Genomic DNA, 21,511 nt, shown 5'->3' on the forward strand with positions numbered 1-21,511 from the left:
GAATAAACTTTGCACATGTATAAAATTTAATCCTCGAAACAATATAATAGTATTGATGCATTTGTTTACACATACCGTCTGTATAGATAGAGAAAGGGCATGTGATGGGAAATAGGTGCAGAGTCTGTGAGGCCTATTTGTACAGTTTTTGAACACTTGTTATTCTAAGCCAAATTTTATGCCACACAAACATGGTCACACAGCTCTCTAAGCACCACTTCTGAATGGAGTACTGAGTAAAATGTTTCCGTTTCTGATAAACAACATAATTGCTGACTTTTTCCACCTTTTTCACACAGTGACAGCAATAACTGTCTCATATGACTTCAACTGCACTTGAGAGGTTTATTAAATCTACACTATATAACACTTATCAGATTTACTCTCCTGAGAGTGAATACAGGCAGCTCAACAGTGTACCTCGATTCTGCCACATCAAGTATTATATACAGAGGTCAGTGAAAGTATAGACTAGCCCACTCCACTCATTTCCCAGAATTACACAGTGCCCCGATGTGCTCCATTGGCTGATTGAGAAGATGAGCAACTCCTCCAGACTGCTTAACCTGACTCCAAATGGTATTAAAGAGCCGACCGGGCGTTCAGCCAGAGGGGCCGGGGCCACTCAAGCTCCACAGAAACTTTACAATCTCAACACAGTGTAGAGTAATGTTATTCAACCTTGACATATTATATCACCATGATGAAGACTCAGCAGACATGTTTTCATTGAAGGTTACGGTTCGGAGGCAGGTAGGTCCTAGGAGAGGAGGGCTGTCTTGTCATGCACCATTGATTATTCAGGATCTTTACATGCACCTTCTACCTTCTCTACCTTCTTCTCCTTTTCCTCTCATATGCTTCCTCCTCTGTTTTGTTATTTTCTAGATACCCCTCTCTCTCTTAAAACTTGCAGCTGCTGTGCTCAGGTGGAAAAAGGTTCATAATCATGTAGTTAAAAAAACAATCTCACTTTAAGGTCCATTTAGCTGTTCGACAGACTCATTTGGGGATTTATCAAGGAGAGCATTTTTGGAGATTATGAAACTAGAATTCAGACTTCTTTATTCCTCATGTTGAAAAAACACTCAATGTTTATCTTTATTTGTTCCCCTTAAATTAAAAGAGACATTATAAAACTGTAATATATATTTATCCCACTAGGGTTTTGTTAGAAAATACATTCAGATTTTTGTATGTGTGATGTAAATGTGTGTAAACATTTTTGGAAACACATGCACATCTGGTTTTCTTTAAAGATTGATAATGTCCCAGAAGATTTTTCCCACATTATATCTTCCATCTCATATGTCTGATTTGGTTTAGATTGTGTTAATTATCAAATTATTTTTAAATTCATAACAGGCTGCCCAACTTGTGCTCCACTTGCTTTAGTGTTTTCTTTCCTTGTCTGTCTGGATGTACTAACACTGTAAACTTACACTTTAAATATCAATAAAATGTATAATTTGCCCAGGGCTGCTCCAACTTTGGCTGACAACTGTGGAGGAGTTGCTGCTTGTGTTGACATGCTGGTGTTGTTATGCAAAGTGCTTCATTTTTGTGAAAACTGCTTTTTAAATTTGAAGTCAAGTAAGTAAGGTTAGTTATTGATTTTCTCTGTAAATTACTGTAAATTGAATTTTTTGTTTGTTTGTTATTTGACAAAATGAAATAAGGCTGCAGCCACATCAATTCATCACAGCAACAGGAGAACTGATGTGATACTTAGTGTAGTTAAGGTACCTTTAAATCATAAGAACATAGGAAATATTAATAGCACTCAGATAGATCGAAATGATGCTGCCATTCTGTAGTCCTGTAGCCTCTGTAGTTACTGCACACTGCCTTTGTCAGGCAGAATATTAAACTTGTAGAAAACAAAAGAAAGACCAAGTATCACAAGATTTCTTCTGTCTGTGATACAATCACACTGCCCTGCCAAAACTTTCTAACTTGAACAAGTGCATTAATATTTTGCAAACCAAAATCCTTCATCAAAAATGATCACACAGTCTAATTCTAAATGTCTATGTAAGACTTAACTTCATGATTATGAATATAGACCAAAGACTGGGCCAGGTCATACAAGGACATAGTATTAATTTAGCTGGTCTGAACCTGAGGGGCAGGCTTCAGGTAACCAAGGAACTTTAGTTAAGCGCCGGGCAGCAAAAGTTCTGCCAGAACCTATAAATATTTTCTATTGAACACAGACGAAGACGAAAGAAGAAAGTTCACGGACACCCTGAGACTTCATTAAATCCTGCTCTTCTTTTACAGCAGTGAACAACAGATTCTTGTCTGAATGAAAAATCGGAATCGCTCTGAGACAGTTGTGTGGGGGAGACTTCCTTGCACCTTGTTAGGCAGTGATTAAGATATACAACCGCGTTTGGGATGCGTGCTGAAGGTCCTTGAAGTCATGGAGCCAAATGAGACCTGAATTCAATGAGATGCTCTGATATCTTGAAACAAAAGTGCGACTCCATGTCAGAGATAAAGGCTGAGGGAGGGTGTCACTGGGATGTACCATCAACTCAAATCAGTATCAATACCAGCATGTTAATTGTTCATGAACCCTCCCCTCTTCACAGGCCTGATATAGTCAAACTGTGGAAGTTCAAGATTTTATCAGTCAAGGTCAAAAACAATTTCAATGACATTTGCAATAGCATGGTTCCCATAACAACCACTCTGATTTCATCATTCTCCAACTGGTCCTTTCCAGAGTTCACCGCTCCACCTGACTCCACTGCAGAGCATAAAGAGTGCTTCGTTTCATTAATCCCTTCATGAAAAGGTTTCTTACGAAGCTGAAGTAAATCTGATGACTCATGCCTGATAAACAAGTTTACACTGTTTTGCTTATTCTAATTTCCACATCAACATTAGTGCATTAATTTTATCCTGTTTTAAATTTAGCTATGAACATTTTTGTAGGAGAAAGGGGGCATTTGTACAGCAAGAAAAAACAGCCTCAGAAAAAAAAAAGGCTCAACACAAACTCAACATTTGTTCTTAGCCTCATCACACATGCTCTTTTTGGTGATGTTTGACTGAAAACAGATTGCGTCCTGAGTTGCCAGCAGGAAGAGAAAAATGCAAGATGCATCAGTCAGTTTCACCCCATCTACTGAAAGATGGCCCAGTTTTATCAGCCAGAATTACACAACAATATCTGCAGGCCTATTTTGCTTTGTCAAATACAGTTAAGTAGAAGAGAAATACTTAAGTAAAGAATATCGATGGTATTTTGATGCAGCATGGCCGGACTAACCTGCTATGAGGTCTTTGTGCTAAACACAGCTACTTGGCCGCTATTGCTCTCCCTTTTCTCTCACTCCCTGTGCAGAAGCAGAGGGAAAGATGATGTATTGGTAGCGGATATATTATTGATAATTAAGGAAATAAATTATTGTTATTGTTCTGATAATGGCACTTCAGTGGATAAGTATTCTCTATAATGTAGAGCCTTACGATAGCTGTGGATATCAACCCCTTCGGATAAAAAAACAGTATCAAATTACATTTACTCAATTTTAACTCTAGGACCCTCTTTCATACAAGGTCTCAAGATCAGTTAATAAGGACCCACCTAAAAGCCCTCATCACATCTGTTAATGTGCTTAGTGGTGCATCTTCAAAATAAAATTTCAATTAGATTGAGATAAACTTGTTTTTGGGGCATTTGCTTACTTTGCCTGGTTGGTAATTCTAATTGCCTTTATATCTTTATGACTTTTATCACTTTTGTGACACTGTAAAAATGGCTCAATTATTCAGGAATCATGAATGTGAGACAGGAACAGTTTCATCACTTTATTAATGAGTTTAATTATTTATACCAACAAACAAAAACTGTCTCTCTCCCTCCAGTCCTCACTGTTCATCATCTCCTTTATCCAACCGTTCTGTTCCCAACAATGACATTTTTTCCCTCAGACAAGGGTGATAAAAGAGCAGGGTCACAGCAAATTAAAAACTAAGTGTGACAGATCAGAAGATGGAAACAAACGAAAAAAAACATGAAAACGGCACATTTAGTCAGCTCTTCATTTAGGAAAATACAAAGAATAATATCCATGCTTTGCTAACAGACACACACACACACACACACACACACACACACACACACACACACACACACACAGACAGACAGACAGACACAGACAGACAGACACACACACACACACACACACACACACACACACACTCCCTGCAGCTGTGCTCAAGAAACTCACAAAGTATCTGTGAAACATACACACTGTCAACAGGTCAAACCTGTAACACTCATACGACACACAGCGAGGGAAACAGGACACAGTTGGACACAGGAGATGATACATGTCAATGGACAGATTGGTTTTCTCCTTTCCTCCAAACACAGACACACTCACACACAGGGTGAACCACACTCCCTCCCAACCCCATAGATCCAGAGGTTTGTAACATTCCCTTCACACTGAAGTTAAATGGAAAACTGGAGTTCGACCTGTTGGCTAGCATGTGCAGCTGTATCCACACTGATTGAACAGCACACTCCACCATCTGGATCCGAGTACAGTATCTTGGATGTGAAATCATTTTGCATGTGACATTGCTGGACTAAAATTTGGAATTAAAAAACAAAACTAAATAAAAACCAAATCCCTCAAATTTTACCACCCCAGTGGAAAAGAAAAGATTCCCCCACTCCCACCCCCCAAAAAACACAATACAATAAATAAAACAATTATGACAACATTTATGGGGGAAAAGGGAAAGTTGTGAAGAGAGAAATGGAGGGAGAGAGAATAAAAATGAAACATTTTGTTCTGTTTTTTCCCCATGTGAACCAGGGACTGAAATGAAATTGTATTTACAGACTGCGACTGAGGATAAACAGTCCGGCAGCTGCTGCGCCGGTCTACTAGAGAAAAAAAAAAAAATTACAAGAACAACAATAGAATAACAATAATAACAAAAATAACAAAATAAAATAAAAGGTACTTGATATTTACAGTTTAGCAGTGAAAAAAGGAGGAGGAAAGAGGGAAGCAGAAGGCAGAGGGATGAGAGCAAAAAGGAATCAGGGGAGGCTCCAAAAGCTGTTGGGTTCCAGAGGTTTGAGCATCGTTTCTGGTCAGATTATTACTGATATTAGTGGAAGTAATATAGTGTGGTCATCTTGGGCTGAACATGCACATTTGCGTGGTGGAAGAAAGAAACTAGTCCATGCCGACAGTGGACCGCTAGGCTGTGTGAATCATTCGAGATCAGTTCCTACCACCATTACAGGATGTGAAGAACATGATATGAGCGTCAAAGGCAGGCTGTTTGGAAAGGGGGCGAAGAGGGTTTCAACAAAGCTCACAGACACCGCAAACAAAATTCATTCACAGAGTCATCCTCCTGCACAAACAGTAATTTTGTATACTAGCTGAAATGACAACGATGAGCCGGGTGAGCAGTAGTCTCCTTGTACCCTCGGCACCTGACATAATCAAGCTGATATGAAACTTAACACTGTAAAAGTGACATAATTAATGAGCCGACTGTTCACCCTACAGTGCTAGGCAACTGTGTTTATGACATATGAGACATTGAGGCTTCTGTATTAGATGCAACTGGAGCCCCACACCAACGGCTCCCTCCTTGTGAGGTTATGTTCACAGCAGTGTTGGACAGTACACATAACTCAACCCTTTGCTTCCCCTCTACTCCCTTTGGAGATGTGCAATACTTACTCAAGAATCAACATGAAACGCTTGGTTTCCAGCTTAACCAACATGACAACATGAGCTTATACTGAAGAAACTGAAGATGTGTGCACTCTGCTCGTATAAAGCTCCCTCTCATTCACATAAAAGGCAGTTGAGGAGCTATTCAAAAAGAAACAGTAAAGACAGGCTGTGGTGCCCTGCTTTATAATAAAATTTAAAACCACCTCTTTTCTAAAATGACATAGACAAAATCAGCCAATGTGTTCTGTCTGTATCAAACTGGGAGTTTTAAAAAAATTATTCACATTTGTTCACCGCTGGGCCGGGTGAACTGACAATACTTGAGTAGAGTTCAGGGTAGAAAAATGACAGAAAAGCCACCAGTCTACACAGTGGGTTGTACGATCAAACACTATGTACAGTACAAGTGTGTCATTTTTGACCCTACTAAGGATGATTGTCAATATTAGTCGGGCCTTACATGCGGCCCTCATTCTCAACTCCATAGCCAATCAAGACCCCATTCAATGGCACCACGGCCACACATAAAATTAGCTAATACAAATAAAAAGAACATAAAGGGGATAAAAGTCAACTGTTGATTATATTACAGAAAATCCACACAACATGTACAACCCCCTCCTCATCTCCCAAACATCCTACCCAACCAATGTGGTGTTTCTTTATTCTAACAGGCCAGACAAGGGCTCCCCTGGACTTTAACCTGCAGCTTATATTAAGCCCAAGTGTGGATACCTAAATGTCCTTAAAACAACCCAAATCCTCCTGAAGCTAGCAGCCACAGAAATTGCTTTCTATTGGAAATGGTTAACATTCAGGGTAAATAGCAATGCTGAGTGTTTATGTGGGTGTGTATAGTTTTTTCTTTTTTCTATTTAAAAGGTTTGGAGCCAAGAGGAAGGTTGAGAGGGAGAAGAGCAGAGGAGAGAAAAGGAAAATGGGGGAAGACAAAAAAGAAAGGATGACAGAGGGATGGATGCTCAGGTGCTGTTGTTGATGGATCCAGGTGCTGAGCTGGGCTGGGCGGTACTGTCTGACACACTGCCCTCTGCAGGGAGAGAGAGGTAATACAATTGTTACCATCGGAAAATCTCAAAAATAGTTCAGTCATATTTCTGATAGATAATTCATATTTGATTGTTTGAAACTATCCTTGCTGTCACTAAAATGCTTTATGGTCATATTCATAATGATGAGATATTTAGTTTATTGACATTCAGTATTTGGGCTAAAGGTAATCTCAGGGTTGGGTTGCAAAATAGATCAGGGTTAAAGTTCAGACTGGAGTTAATTGCAACGGTCAGGAACAAGAGAGATATTCAAAATGATCCAAATTGCCTGCAATTGTAAATGATCTAGGTCTCTGAAGAGAGATGGTATAATATAATTTGCTAATAAATGAATACATGGACCCATTTTTCTATCAAGAGAAAACTGTAGCTTAAAAACAATATCCAATCATACCGTGTGAGGCAGGCGATGTCTGTGCGCGAGCGTGAGGAGGAATGAGTGTGGAGTTCAACTGGGGCTGGATAGACAGCTCTGAGGGAGCAGAAAAGACAAGTAAATGTTTAATTCTGTATAAAGTGAAGGTCATCAAAAGTCAAATACAAGAAATACATTGGGGAGATAAATGGAAAAAATGAATGACAGGGAGGCAAACTCACCAACGGGACTGAAGTTGAAGAGGAGCGGCAGTTCTCGTCCGCTGGGCAGGCGGGTGTTGGGCTGGCGCAGCTCATCGAAGAAGGCGTGTGCACATGCCTCCAGAGGAGAGAGCCTGGTCACCGGCGTGTATTCCAGCAGTCGAGAGCAGAGGGCAATGGCCTCTGGTGGGGTACGAGGCTTAAACACCTGACAGGAGAGAGAAAGGGAGAAAGTCAATGAATAAATTTAGGGTTCTGTATCGATACATGGAGAGAGTCAGTCCCACCAGGAATTTGTGTTCATGTTCTTGCACAAATATGAAGATTCCAAAGAAGTGTGGATAACATTTTAAAAACAAAACACAATAACTACTAGCATAAGCCATCAAATTTCAGTTTCGTACAACCTGGGTCTTATTTTTTTGTATTTTCCTGTGGCATATTTCCTATCCAGTAAAGAGGAAAAAAGCAGATTTAGTACCTATAAATAGTAAAATCTCCCACTGAGAGAGAGTGTGGTTAATTGTTTTCCAGCAATTAATCTACTTCAGTAGAGTGAACATACCTTTGTCCAAGGGTGTGCTTTGATCTGTGGGAATTTGAACTCTGTGTAGTTAGGGTTCATCTCCCGGATCTGCTCCCTTGTTGGTGTCCCCAGAACCTGACAAACAAGGTGAAAAGTTAATATTCATTCATATAATTACAATCATTGGCATGTCCTTCATGCTTGTGCACAACAGGGGGAGGAGGGATTGTCAGTGTGGGTGATAACACAGATATTCTTTGTTATATTGACTGATCTCTATCTAATAACACCCATCTCTAAATTTCATTATACATGTGTTTAGTTAAGTAGGACTTTAAACTTTGCTTCTTTATGTGCGTTTCTTTTTCCATAGTTCTTACAAATACAGTGTCTTGATTCTAAAACCCATACCAACAGTGATATTGCATGGTCAGGCTGTACCAAAACTAGTTTCAATTCCAAACTTAACACCATGTCTTGTTTCATCTAGTGGCTTATACAATTAGTTGGCCTTCCTCCACTGCTTGTAGCATCCTTACTGTACCTTGATGATCTCTACTAGCTGGTCCACACCACTGTCCCCGGGGAAGATGGGCTGGCCCAGCAGCAGCTCAGCAAGCACACAGCCGGCCGACCAGATGTCAATGTTGGATGTGTAGTCGGTGGCACCAAAGATGAGCTCCGGGGCACGATAGTACCGTGAGCAGATATAGGACACATTCGGCTCCCCCCGAACTAGCTGCTTAGCACTAGAAGGTGGTAGATGGGAGATGAGGCAGAAAAACAGATGGTTCAGGAGGAGAGTGCCAGTCAAAATGAACTTTAAGTTTCTTAGTGTTTTTGTTTCACAAAGCATGTAAGTGACTTAGACAGGGAGGTAAGAAGGCATGTGACTGATACATAGAGGCAAAGTCAAGTCTTGAGAAAGAGATGGCTATACAAACAGACAGTTAACTAAACATGCATGCTGAGACACAGACAGTTACCACAATGGAAAGAATGATAGAGACAGGCAGACATGTTCAGAGGCAGTGTCTGTTACTGACCTGCCAAAGTCACAGAGTTTGAGGATGGCTGTCTCTGGGTCCACCAGGAGGTTCTGGGGCTTGATGTCTCTGTGACACACGCCCTGGGAATGGATATAAGCCAGACTGCGGAACAGCTGGTACATGTACACCTGAGGGGGGACAGAGAGGGTTGGAATAATGCCTGACATTCTTTCACAACAGAATCATACTCATATTCCAAGATTAATAACAAATGAGCAAGTGAGGAAGACTGAGTTCACTATTGTCATGTCTTTTCCCTGTTCTTGTGCTCAGGTGTCAGGTGACGCTTGACTCGTGGGAGACGTCTTTGCTGCAGTGCTCAACCAAGATTTCTGCAGGGGTTTCCCAAGTTAAATTTAAGACTTTTAAAGACCTTTTAAGCCACAATTCATTGCCATTTAATCATCAAATCAGCCAAAATATGAGGGAATAATGGAAATCAAGTAGGGGCCTTATGTCCCAGAATGATCACATTTTCCAGTACTTTCAAGCAATGAAATAAACTGTCAAATAAATGCAACCTGGACCCATATATGTGGCAGTAATTGGATGGATGGATTAACCTATTAAAAATGATTCCGTCCTGTCAATTAACTGCACTGTATACATTTAAATGTTATAATGAGTAACCAGGAATTTAAACTTCATTGCCAGCAAGACTGCTTGTCTTATGTGACCTGAACTGACCTCGGCTAATGTTGAATCAACTAGCTCCCAACATGGGCATCAGGACCCCTCTAGTGGGTCACCAGACAATGAATGGTTAAGGAAAGAAGAAGAATATTGTTCTTTTATGAAAATGTGTAACCATGTTTCAGACCTTTCTTAAATCTGCTTATTTCTATTCACAAGTTGTAGAGGTGTGTAGGGTGTGATGAGTGACACTGCTTCATTTAAACAAACCAAGAAGGCTTGGGACCACTGAGCTAAATTCTAGCTAACCCTAGTTCATGGTTACTGTACTACAGATATATCTGGCTATTTTACTCAAGATTAGATAGCAATATAATTTCTTTTCCAAAGGCAGGAGCACATGAGTGTCTGTCTGTATAGATTTTCATCATTTCTATATGTTCCCTGATCGGGTTTTCAGGTTCACTGTACATGTTGAAAGAAGCATCTGTATGGTGTCTGATGCAGCCTGCAGTGGCATGTTTCTACAAAAAAAAAAATAAAGGGGTGAAAAATTCTCCCCGAAGACTCGTAACCAACCTCATCCAACCCCTGTTTCACATTTGACTACACATCCTAGTCTGCACCCATTTAATGTGTCTGTGGAATGCAGACGGTAAGCATCTTAATATGAAACCACCGTCATCATCACCATTATCATCATTATTACCCACATGATGCAGTGACAGCAGGCCGGCCACAGATTACAAAATGATTAAAGACAAGATGACTGAGGGATGAGAGATGATGGTTGAAAAGGGTGCAGAGAGAGAGAGAGAGAGAGAGAGAGAGAGAGATACAAAAGGGGTGAGGAAGGGGGAGACAATGAGAGACATGATAAAAACATGAGACCCACAGGGCAAGGAAGGGGAAAAGAAGGCCTGAGACATGCTGTGATTGAAGTGTGTCGCTGGAGGAAGGAGGGATGACAGGAGAGGAAAGAGGGAGAGATCAGTATGCATCTCAAAGCCACAGGGGAGCAGCAGGCTGAGGTAGGGAAATGGGCCATGAGACAGCTATAATGTCCTCTCTGCTGCTGCAGACACAGTAAACACACAAACATTCTCCCTGAAATGAGCACCCTTTTAGACAGGGAACCAAGTGTATTGCAAACACGTTAATTCCCATGGGGCCATCTTTCCCTTTCTGCTTTCATAATCCTTAAACAGTGAGCTGTCTGTGAAAAACAAACAGGAAAATACTTGGTTGTTCATTACATCCACTGGCAATTACTGAACAAAATTTTACCTTCAGTTTCCACCAAATATCAGTAAAATATTGCACAATAACTGATCTGACTAAATGAGACTAAATTCAAAAAGCTAAGATGAAATATTAAATCTAATACCTTTTATTATCTGACACATGGAGAGAGATGACAACCTACCATGGAAACCAGTGACCAGTGTAAGTATGTACAAAGTACAAAAAATACAAATCAGACCCATTTATTAATTTACAGCTATAATGCATTTGAGACGCACATCCCACATCACTATCAGACAATGTCCACTTGATTTGCAATCCTTGCTTTTTAGATAAACAGACAAGGGTGAAAACACAACCTCTGCAAACACTGTGGACTTAATATAACAAGTAGTGGCTGGACAGGCCAGACAGTATTTGCTTCTAAGATGATAACTGCACTTTTCACTTGTGATGTACAGACATGAAGTGTGTCATCCTTGAATAACTGAACTTAATTTAACATTCTGATGCCTTGAGTGGTGTGGTGAAAGCGGCGAAGGGAAAACACCCAGGAGCACACCCCAGCTGTGTTGTATGTCTTTTTGTGTCTACTTACCTTAACATAAATGATAGGGATGGTAGTCTTGGCCTTGTTGAAGTGCCGAGCCACCCTGTACACCGTCTCGGGGACGTAGTCCAGCACCAGATTCAAATACACCTCATCTTTCTGGAAAGGAGGAAAAAAGCAAGAAAGAGGGCTGTATAATTAGAAGTGGATGTGACATCTAATCCAATCCAAATCAAAAGTTATTACTTCACAAAAAACTAAATTTAGTGCTATGAGCATAATCTACAGAACAAACCAGTGTAAAAAATATGCTGATTGGATAAAGTAAGAAAACTAAAAATAATTAATGCTGTGAGCTATGAGCAGTGATTAGCTATATAACTGAAGAAATAAGAGGAAATAAGAAAGAAATTATTATACTTCACTTATCTTAAATGGATATTTGCTGCAAACAATGACTAAATAAACAATTACAGTTGTACAGCTCTTTGACATTGCAGTTCCACTTCATAAGCACTAACATTATGAGTGTAAAAACAATTAATTGGCCTGCTATAGTAAACATTGCAAAAGTACAATGAAGCATAAACACTACTCGACTCGAATGCAGAGGAGAATATTCTGGTTTGCTGTACTTAATTCATAAACCATAAAATTTTTCATTAGGAAATATTATGCATGAATTTTTACTCTTTACAGAGGCGGGTTAGAATAATCGAGTTATAGAGTGATTCTATGCCAGTGAGGATGTGCTATGTCTGTTGTATCCGATTTGACATAAATTCAGTACATGCCACTTCGTACAACTTATATAAAGATGCATCTTGATCTGAGGAATTCAGGGACACAATTATTTTGTTTCTAAAGTATAGCACAGATCAGAAGTTATGGGCCAAGAGGTAATCTCACTTGTCAGTGATTCACAATCCCATCAACTCTAATATTTGTTGTTCTCATTGTGAATGAGACAATACATAAACGTTTTCTTCCCTTTCAAGTTTAGATTGTGTTTTCTCAGATGCAGATACATTTTGGGGAGAAGCAAAACCACAACAATAATCTGAGAGACTCAGTGAAAGAGTGTGAATTCATGTTACAAATCAGACAAAGTTCTACAAGTCCAGAACATGTCTATGAATCATCCTTGATGCATGCACCATAAAAACGGCTGGGTGTGGAGGCAGAGTGCTCCACCTGGAAACTCGATTTCTACCACACACCTTCTCTCCGCTGGAGTAGAAGAAGTAACGTAGCCTCACAATGTTGCAGTGGTCCAGTTTCCTCATTATTTGCAGCTCTCTATTCTACAATGAAGAAAAGAAAAAGGAAAGGGAAGAGAAATCCAGATTGTGAATTCTGCAAAAAACTTTCACAACAAACTGACAGTTAATTTAAGATAGTTACTCCTACTGTACTCTATATTGTAATCCAGAGAGTGAGAGAGCAGTGCTTAAAAAAGAATAAAATTAAATAAAAATTTGCACATACCAAAAGCCACAACAACGTTTTCTGTAGATGCAAAGTTCCTTTTTAGACAATAGCATTTTGCTCTACTGTAATTATCTGAGTAAACCTGTCTAAGCATACCTTAAACCTCTTGTCTTGGAGAACCTTCTTAATTGCCACCATCTCCTGGCTGTCGATGAGGCGAGCCTGGTAGACCACTCCAAAGGAGCCATTTCCTATAACCTTTATGTCTGTGTAGGACACTTCCTGTGGGCGATCGGGGCCCTGGCCGGGCGTGGCTACCACCGTCGTCACTTTGCCACTGTCTCCTGTGAATGAAAGCACAAGTACACCTTGTCATGGAGATTCAGAAATGGTAAAAAATTGTCCCAGTCAAGACATTCACTGTGGCCTCACACCAGTTACATATCTATTATTCTGAAATTATAAACATACTGTGATGAAATAAGAAATAGCATAAAAAGCACCATACTTTCCATAAAGTTATGTTCAGAAATGTAAGACACATACTCCTAACACAAACCTCTCCAGATTAGCTTTTAAACCAGTATCCCTAAGAGAGAAAAGCCAAACATCAACTAGCTCTCTCTCTCCTTTGAATGGTTGTGACCTATGTGGTGGCTCCCCAGACACACTGCACTAGCTGGTAATGAGCTCCTGATACTTCACACAACACTTTCCCCTGCTCCCCTGGGTGAACTTAGTTGAAACCCCCTTCATACTGGAGACATGCATATGATGCAGGTCAACTGAAGTTCAACCAGAGTCTGACCCAGACTACTTGTCTTGGATCAGTAATATGTCGTCACAATTAACAGATGATTCCCCAACAGTATTCCAAATACACATCACTGCTTTTTACCATTACCAAATAAATTTATAAAATTTGTTTCAGTTTCCCTTGAAGCCAGGTTCTTTGCTTTGCTTGCAAGGTGCTATATATATTTTGAGTTGAATGTTATAGGTGGACTACAGTGGTTATGCTTTTATTTGTTATTATTAGGTTTTAGCGCAAACGGGTAAAGAAGTTTAGGAAGAACATGGTGCTGTTAAAATGTAGAGAAGTTTGCAAAAAAAAAAAAAAAAAGCTGCGTGTCAACCAAAGGTTCTTCAGGAACTTAAAAGTTCCTGTGGCCCATTGTTGTCTGTGTTTCCACCGCGGCCTTAAGTCCCGGGAAGATTATGCAAAATTATTACTTGACATAACATTATTCACAGCACTTTGAGGGCATAACATGAACAAAAATACAAATTGTGTCCCGTATATATTCAATACAGGACGCAGCATTTTATTTTCAAATACGGGACGATCGTGTATTATATGTGACGTATGGCAACCAAAGCCACCTCGGTTGTTGTGGTCCTTTACTTTTTTGATGTCCTTTTAAGTTTTTTTTACCTTCTTCCAGACCTGTTTCGTGGTGTGGAGAATGTTTATTCACTCGCTGCGGACTAAACATCGCAGGTGAATCAAAATGCAGCAAGCACCTTTGGAAAGTACTACCCCCCGACCAGGTACCTTTTTGGGGATCGATCAATTACCCCAGAACTAAATTTAGACCCTGGTTCGTGCGGTTGAAACGTGCATAGTTCCTCAAAAGGTTCCTGGTTCCTGGGGAAAGTTCCTGCGGTGGAAACACTAAAATAGCCTTTTACCATGTCAGTGTGAGGTGTAACTCTGGATAAGAAACACTTGTTGTGATGTTGTGATCTAAACTCTCATTCATTACTGCCTCACCCTTCCATTAGTTAAATCAAAACAAAGTTGGATTTAATTAAATAGAACACAAGTCAAAACTAAGAGGCTCTGCTGAAAAAGTGGCCCCGTAAAAAGGAACACAGTAAAAGTGCAACTACACCCTGATCATATTATGTACAGCTAAAGGGTCAAGTGAGAGCTGTAGCACTAATATTAGAGGAAATTTTACATGAATGAATACAAGGTGTATGTTTTAAAGTAGTCCAACAGTGTCATTGGCTAATGTTTGACCTTGTGGAAATCAAGCAAAGTGAGAAGCTCATGATCTAACAGTCACTGACAGCTCTAGTTAGGGTCAAGTAGCTGCTCAGTGTTTTACGCACGTGCACGTGTTGGTTCAAGAATGATCTGACAAATCGGCACCAGAAGCAATGACACTGGGATGGGAAGAGGAGCAAAAAAGAGGCCCATTGCCAAAAGGCTTGTCAGAGCCTGTGATGAAATTGCGTGGACAGTAGCACACCCAGAAGTGCTACCATTTCCTGGGCTTGCTCACTTCGCCTGTCTCAACAGGACCCCTCCTGATCTCTAGTCGGTCTCCGAGTCTCAAAATGGAGTCAGACAATGAAGCATTTAGGTCTCTTCAATAAACTGACAAAAAAAAACCAAGACAGCAATTTGGCGTCATCACCTGCTATTTCTGTCTGCAAAAAAAAAATGTCAAAAGTTCCAAATTCAACTATTATCTCCAATTGATTATCAATGAAAAACAAAAACCATATACTTTTTCTTTTTTTTGGCAGTTTTCCACCAAAACCTTTTTCAAGGTTAACAGTAAACAGCAGCCGATAGCGAATCCACATGATTGGCCTAGATCTGATCTCTACCCTCGGGTCAGCAGGAAATATTTAGCTTTCGAGATCAGTCACTGTGTGGGTCCTGCACATTCCTGTGTTCCAGCTCCAAAATACACTGCTCCTCTGTGTTTCCTTTTAGCATCACTTTCACTCATTTTAAACAAGTTAAGACAGAGGGGAGCACATTAAATATGGAGCAGCTGTGGCATGATAGTCCCTTGAATAATGAATGCACAGATGAGCACTCTGCCCAGCTGTCAGTGAATAGCTTTGGTTTCTGATACGTCAATGCAAGCCTGATGAGTAAGAGAAAAAGGATGAGCAAAGTGACTTTCATCACACCCACACTTATAAGTAATTGGCTTGGAGCTTGTTGGTAGGTGTAAAACCCAAGCCCACTTTTAACTTGACACAATGATCAGCAACTGCAGGACAAATTACAACTAGTATTTTACCATTAGTGATGTATGGGAATTATAATGGCACCTTGCCTAATTGCGTATGGCGATGGATTTACACTGGGTGTGGCTTTTAATCCATTCATCTACACATCCACTATTGTGGATGCACAATAGAGGATGCATCAGAAGCAAATCACAGTCACATAATATACATTACAGATAACTCTATCAATGATATACACATTTGCTAATCAGAAAAACCACAGCTCACAACAGTTTACAGTTAATGTAACCGTTTCATAACACACAGACTCAAGATGGTTCTCTTGTGATGAACAGATTCAACTTTTTCTTTCCTGTTACCGATTTCAATACTTCAGCTCAGGGTATCTATCGATGCATTGCAGAGTATTGATCCAATATGGCGCTCTCTTTTTCAATGTCACTATCTGCTATTATTTTTTTGTTTATATTATTATTTCCCCTAAGGGATAAATAAAGTATTTATCTATATATCTATCTATTTTATCATATTATTTATCGTTTTTGGTATTGTCATTTTGCAGTTTTTCCTTTTTTCTTTCTTTGTACTGTCCACTTTGCTGCTACAATACTGCAAATCTACCCCACTGTAGGACTAAAAGAAATATCTTAGCTTTTTTCTGAATTTAAAATCCATATAGAACTCATTGGAATCATTTTTATGTAAGGTAACATGAGGCCTTGGCACTACATACTGAGTCGAGGCCCAATAAAATACTGAATTTCATAATGACATTGATGAGGAAAATGTATTTAATGTGGATTGGTCATGTCTAAAGTTGGAGTCGCTGGATCTGTACCAATGCATCTCTTCTCTTGACCATTTTTATGCCACTAATAATACAGGTGTGTGTGGGTTCAGGATATGAAGGCTGGATGGAGGCAACTGCGATTTTAAAAAGTGTAACAGGATGTAATGACATCATAACCTACAGGGCCAAGTGAAGTAGCTTAATACTTTTGAAATGGTTAACAGACACAAGGCCAAACCAGTGATTTTAACAAGTCTCTCGTGTGAAAGCACTCTAGAACAGAAATGAACAGAGCCAAGAATTAAACCATATTTTGGTACATACTGAAATGTGTCAATAGCACCAGGTATTAAAAGCGCAAGTAATAAAAGCCGGTGATAAATGGTTGCTCAGATTTGTACTCCTCTTCTTATCTGATCAGACTTTCTGATTTTAGACATTTTACTTAGATTAATTTCTTGTACAGTAAGTTGTCTTTGACTACATGTAACATTTGATAGGTAGGAATGAATGTGCAACTGATGTTTGTTTGGCCAAATGTAATCACTTTAAATCTGTCACAGCCACCATCTCTGGAGGCTTCGATCAGCCAAAATGGATAAATATTTTATTCTTCCTCCTCCTGCTCTCAGTGATCACTGATACCATTTTTCAATATCGCCAAAGACACCATTTAGTTGTTCTTGCTGACATATGTTTTTGTTTATTGTATAAGACAAGTGAATGAGTACAAAGTAGTGATTCAATTGTGCCTTTTTAATGCTACCTGTCAATCAAGAACAGTTATTCCTTTACCGCTGTAGTAGAATCATTGATGAAATCACTAAAACATGACAAGTGTTTAACAACAGTGAATATAAGTTAATGGATGCCTGTATTGTATGACTGGCAGTATTGGCAGAATCAGGGAGTATAGGTATCAGACAGCGGCCTTTTCAATAACACTGCTACATTGCACCTGACGATGTCTGAACAGTCAGAAATATTCCTTTTGGGAAAGCTCTGTTTTCCCAGGGCACATTAAAAATTGAGCCTGGGGTTTTTGGATTTATCCACTCCAGAGAGCTTAATTTTCAGTGTAAAAACAGCCAGGTTAATTTGGACAAAAGGCCAAAAGGTAGAGATGGAGAGATGTTTTCATATTTGGACAGCTTACGTGCCGTTCACACATTTTTCAAAAAGCTGGGATGATGGCTGCAATTCATTGTAAATGAGACCTGGCTTTGCAGGGCATGAACTCGGCAGACTCAAAGAGCACCCAGCTACACTACATGGGCAAAAGGAGAAAGGCTCAACTTTATGCAAATATCCTCTGACGCAGTGTGAGCGACAGCCAGGCAAGAGCCAATTGTGATCATCTTGATTTCAGCAGGAAACAAATCGCCAATATTGTTGGTGTGTGCGTGTTGTTGTTGTGCTCAACACATAAAATTTGTTTCAGTTTCCCCTGAAGCCAGGTTCTTTGTTTTGCTTGCACAAATTCTGTTATTATTTAAGTTCACATCACAGTTTATATTTTTGAGTTAAGTGTTGTAGATGGACTACAGTGGTTATGCTTATATTTGTTATTATGCTTTCTTTAAGGGCTAAAATAGTTTAATTATTTATGACAGGTGATTGTCCTGTAAGGAAGGTTTTAGCGCAAACGGGTAAAGAAGTTTAGGAAGAACTTGGTGCTGATAAAATGTAGAGAAGTTTGCAAAAAAAAAAAAAAAGCTGCGTTTCGACCAAAAGTTCTTCAGGAACTAAAAGGTTCCTGTGGCCCATTGTTGTCTGTGTTTCCACCGTGGCCTTAAGTCTCGGGAAGATTATGCAAAATTATTACTTGACATTACATTATTCACAGCACTTTGGGGGCATAACATGAACGAAAATACGGGAAAAATTGTGTCCCGTATATATTCAATAGTTATTTTCAAATATGGGACGATCCCATATCATACGTGATGGGTGGCGACCCAAGCCACTCCGGCTGTTGTGGTCCTTAATTTTCCTTTTAAAGTTTTTTTTAACCTTCTTCCGGACCCGTTTTGCAGTGTGGAGAATGTGTTTCCTCGCTCGCTCGGACTAAACATCACGGGTGAATCAAAATACAGCAAGTAGTCGACCAGTCAACACAGTTAGTGTTGATGTAGTCTAAAACAGAACTTTTGTTTGGGTTTCTGCAGGGTCCAGTCACCTGACACAAGAACAATGCTTTCACAGAGTTCAGCAGATTCTGAAGACCAAGACTGAAACATTCTAAAAACTGTACAAGTGAAAAGGCCATCTTGCATTTAAAACCAATGGATGTGAATGAGCCAAGTCACTTAGTGAAGATCTGGTGATTGGCTGCAAGTACTGAGTTCAGCGGGGACTTAAAGCACAGCGACTTATTTGAATTTCTATCTTTGATTTCCATTCATTTGCTTTGTCATTTCACTTGTGGTAATGATCAATTATTGATCACACTGACCATTATTTTTATTGCCGACCTCCAGTTTTTCTTTCCCGTTATTAGACACAAGCTATTTCCTTTGGTGTCTTGCAGTCTGCCCTTCTGCACACCTCTGTTTAAACCTTTAGATCTTCAGCCAACTGCTACTGCTGCAGAGCTACATGACCCCTGAGCATTCTGCAAGTTCTTGTCATCACACCAGCAAAACCAACTGGAGTGACTTTGCTGTTGGCAAAGCAGGGTTTCCAGTACAACCATCAAAATGGTGAAGAAAGTGAGCATATTCAACCATCTGCATAATTACTTAAGGGGATAAAGGCTCCTTCTAAGGTGTACAAAAATTGATTATAATTCAGAACTTGTCTTCCACCTGAGGATGGTGGCACAGTTGCACAGGCAATACGCCAGATACAGGTGTGCCAAACTGTTTCCATTACACAAAGCAAGAACATTCTCGCTTTCCTGATTTTAAAGATACCCTGGTATGGATTCATGTAGTGGACCAACTGTTTGAAATCATGGATCGATGCTTTTAGGTATCCATAAGTGTAGTCATCCTGGCGAGCAGTTGGATAACAATAAAGGATGGTCAACCTTTGCTGGTTAATAAGCAGCTGGAACCTAAGTAATTTGGGAAATTAGACTGAAAATAATTCCCATGTACTGAGGCTACTACATTGTAAACTAACGTTACCCTAATTTGGAGAAAAACTATCTGTGCAAGATCAGACTACACCGAGGACGACGCCTAAAAACTTAAACCTGATCATTTTCAGCCTACTCTTTACTAACGTTAGCAAGCTAGTTAGCTTCCACATCTGATATTAAAGACGAATATATTCAAGCATCGGCTAACACCAACTCTATTCTTGGATTGTAATGTAATAATAATGGTTTGGTAATGTTGCCGAAAAAATGACATAACGTTATCTAACGTCGAAAAATCAGCGGCTTGGTTCTAGGCTTGCCACCACCAGCTAACGATAATGTTAGCTATGCGATAAAAGCCCTTGGTGGCAGCGGTTCCTTAGTGAAAAACACAGCTAACGTTAGCCGGACAGCTAAGTTAAGTTAGCTAACCCGCTAAGGTTAGCTCCGCGGCAATGATCGAGATTAAACACACGCCGACACATTTCCTTTAAAATAACGCACAACTCGAGCTTTAATAATAACATGTAAATTGGGCTTATGAAAGAAAAATATAACAATACTCACTAGGCAGTTTCAGATTCGGAAAGCTCGTCGAGCTGCTTCCAGTGGCTTGTGAAGCCCCAGTTTTTCCTGTCGAGCTTCCACCGGCTACTGCTGATCCGGCACCGGCTGCAGCGGATCCGGGAGCTCCGGGAGGCTCAGCGAATGAGCTGGTCCTGGGCCGCCCGCTGCCGCTCATATTTGTGTGAACTAAAAGCCGGGGCAAGGTTGAGTGTTATTCGCAGCCAGACCGGCACAGATTTCAGCTATCTATATGTATTTTAATATTCGATATAAATAAAAAACTACACTTACAGCGTTCTGTATAGGCTGCCCGTCTCCCCCTTTCTTCCTCTGTAGAACGATGATGGTGGGGGGACTGGGGAGTTGACGCACAACGACGTAAAGCTCGCAAGGGCTGATGGGAAACTGAGTTGTTGAGAGCTTCATGGCCTCATTACACTCAGTTGTCGGTTTATTAGGGATACCTAGCTAAAACTAATGCAGTCCAATACAACAGCATTTTTATTAAAATTATTTTAGACAGGTAGTGATTCATCTTCATGGTCATTTTCGAGGATGTAGGGGTGCTGTTGAACTGTAAGGTATTATACAGAGATGTACAGTAATTCTGTTATTTAGTCTTCCCTGATTGATATAAATGCGGTGGGCAAAATAATAGAAACCCGTCAGAGTTTGACAAGATACAACTCAACAGCACGGCAAACTGCATCCTCCAAAATCATCATTAAGTTGTATCAACAACTCTGTAAAACAGTTTCAACAAAAAATGAACATAACCTTCATGAAGGTATTTCTTGCAGGACTGTTGTATAAGACTGCATTTGTTTTAGCTAAGTGTATTTAATAAACTGCTGTTTTATGCTGTTTCTCACAGGAATCATTTTTGCTGGAAAAGGGTACCATAGAAATATATGATAATAATAAAATAAAAATAAATAGAATTTAAATTCATATTTTGTCCTAGTTGTCAAGATTTGTACAAGATTTGTTAAAACCATTGATACCGCTTGTGTTCTTTGTGGGTTTTTTGGGGGGTTCCACTAAGCCTGTCAGTCACTTGTTCATCTTGGAATGGTCAATACTGTACAAGTTTTTGAAAGGATCTATCTGCTAACGTTATTTCCCAAATTTATCACGGTTTCTCTATGAAATGGAAAACATCTAATTTGATTTCCTTTACCACAGAAAGATAGAGAAAGAGAAAGAAAAATTCTACATGATCAGTCTTATCATACTTGTAGCCAACTTTTATAACCATGAGCATAG

At 39.8% G+C, this 21,511-nt stretch overlaps 1 protein-coding gene across 1 annotated transcript; it reads right to left on the minus strand.

The window, feature by feature from the left end:
* Positions 1 to 3,808: 3,808 nt before the first annotated feature.
* On the minus strand, positions 3,809 to 20,649 carry gsk3ab (glycogen synthase kinase 3 alpha b). The gene is made up of 11 exons (XM_056381192.1): positions 20,537 to 20,649; positions 20,246 to 20,431; positions 12,963 to 13,150; positions 12,596 to 12,679; positions 11,424 to 11,534; positions 8,945 to 9,075; positions 8,443 to 8,647; positions 7,938 to 8,033; positions 7,394 to 7,580; positions 7,191 to 7,268; positions 3,809 to 6,774 (listed from the first exon to the last, which is right to left on the minus strand). Exons 2-11 carry the CDS (start codon positions 20,418 to 20,420, stop codon positions 6,707 to 6,709), a joined length of 1,323 nt encoding a protein of 440 aa, XP_056237167.1. The 5' UTR covers positions 20,421 to 20,431; positions 20,537 to 20,649; the 3' UTR covers positions 3,809 to 6,706.
* Positions 20,650 to 21,511: the final 862 nt, after the last annotated feature.

This window comes from Seriola aureovittata, chromosome 7, assembly GCF_021018895.1.
Source record: "Seriola aureovittata isolate HTS-2021-v1 ecotype China chromosome 7, ASM2101889v1, whole genome shotgun sequence".
In the NCBI taxonomy this organism is placed as follows: domain Eukaryota; kingdom Metazoa; phylum Chordata; class Actinopteri; order Carangiformes; family Carangidae; genus Seriola; species Seriola aureovittata.

Bases quoted from the DNA above. Each gene is read 5' to 3' on its own strand.
- gsk3ab (XM_056381192.1), bottom strand. From the start codon at position 20,420: ATGAGCGGCAGCGGGCGGCCCAGGACCAGCTCATTCGCTGAGCCTCCC. The intron at 9,076-11,423 runs GTAAGTAGACAC...GTCCCCCCTCAG, and splicing joins TCCCTATCATTTATGTTAAG to GTGTACATGTACCAGCTGTT. The intron at 7,269-7,393 runs GTGAGTTTGCCT...CTGCTCCCTCAG, and splicing joins CTTCAACTTCAGTCCCGTTG to AGCTGTCTATCCAGCCCCAG.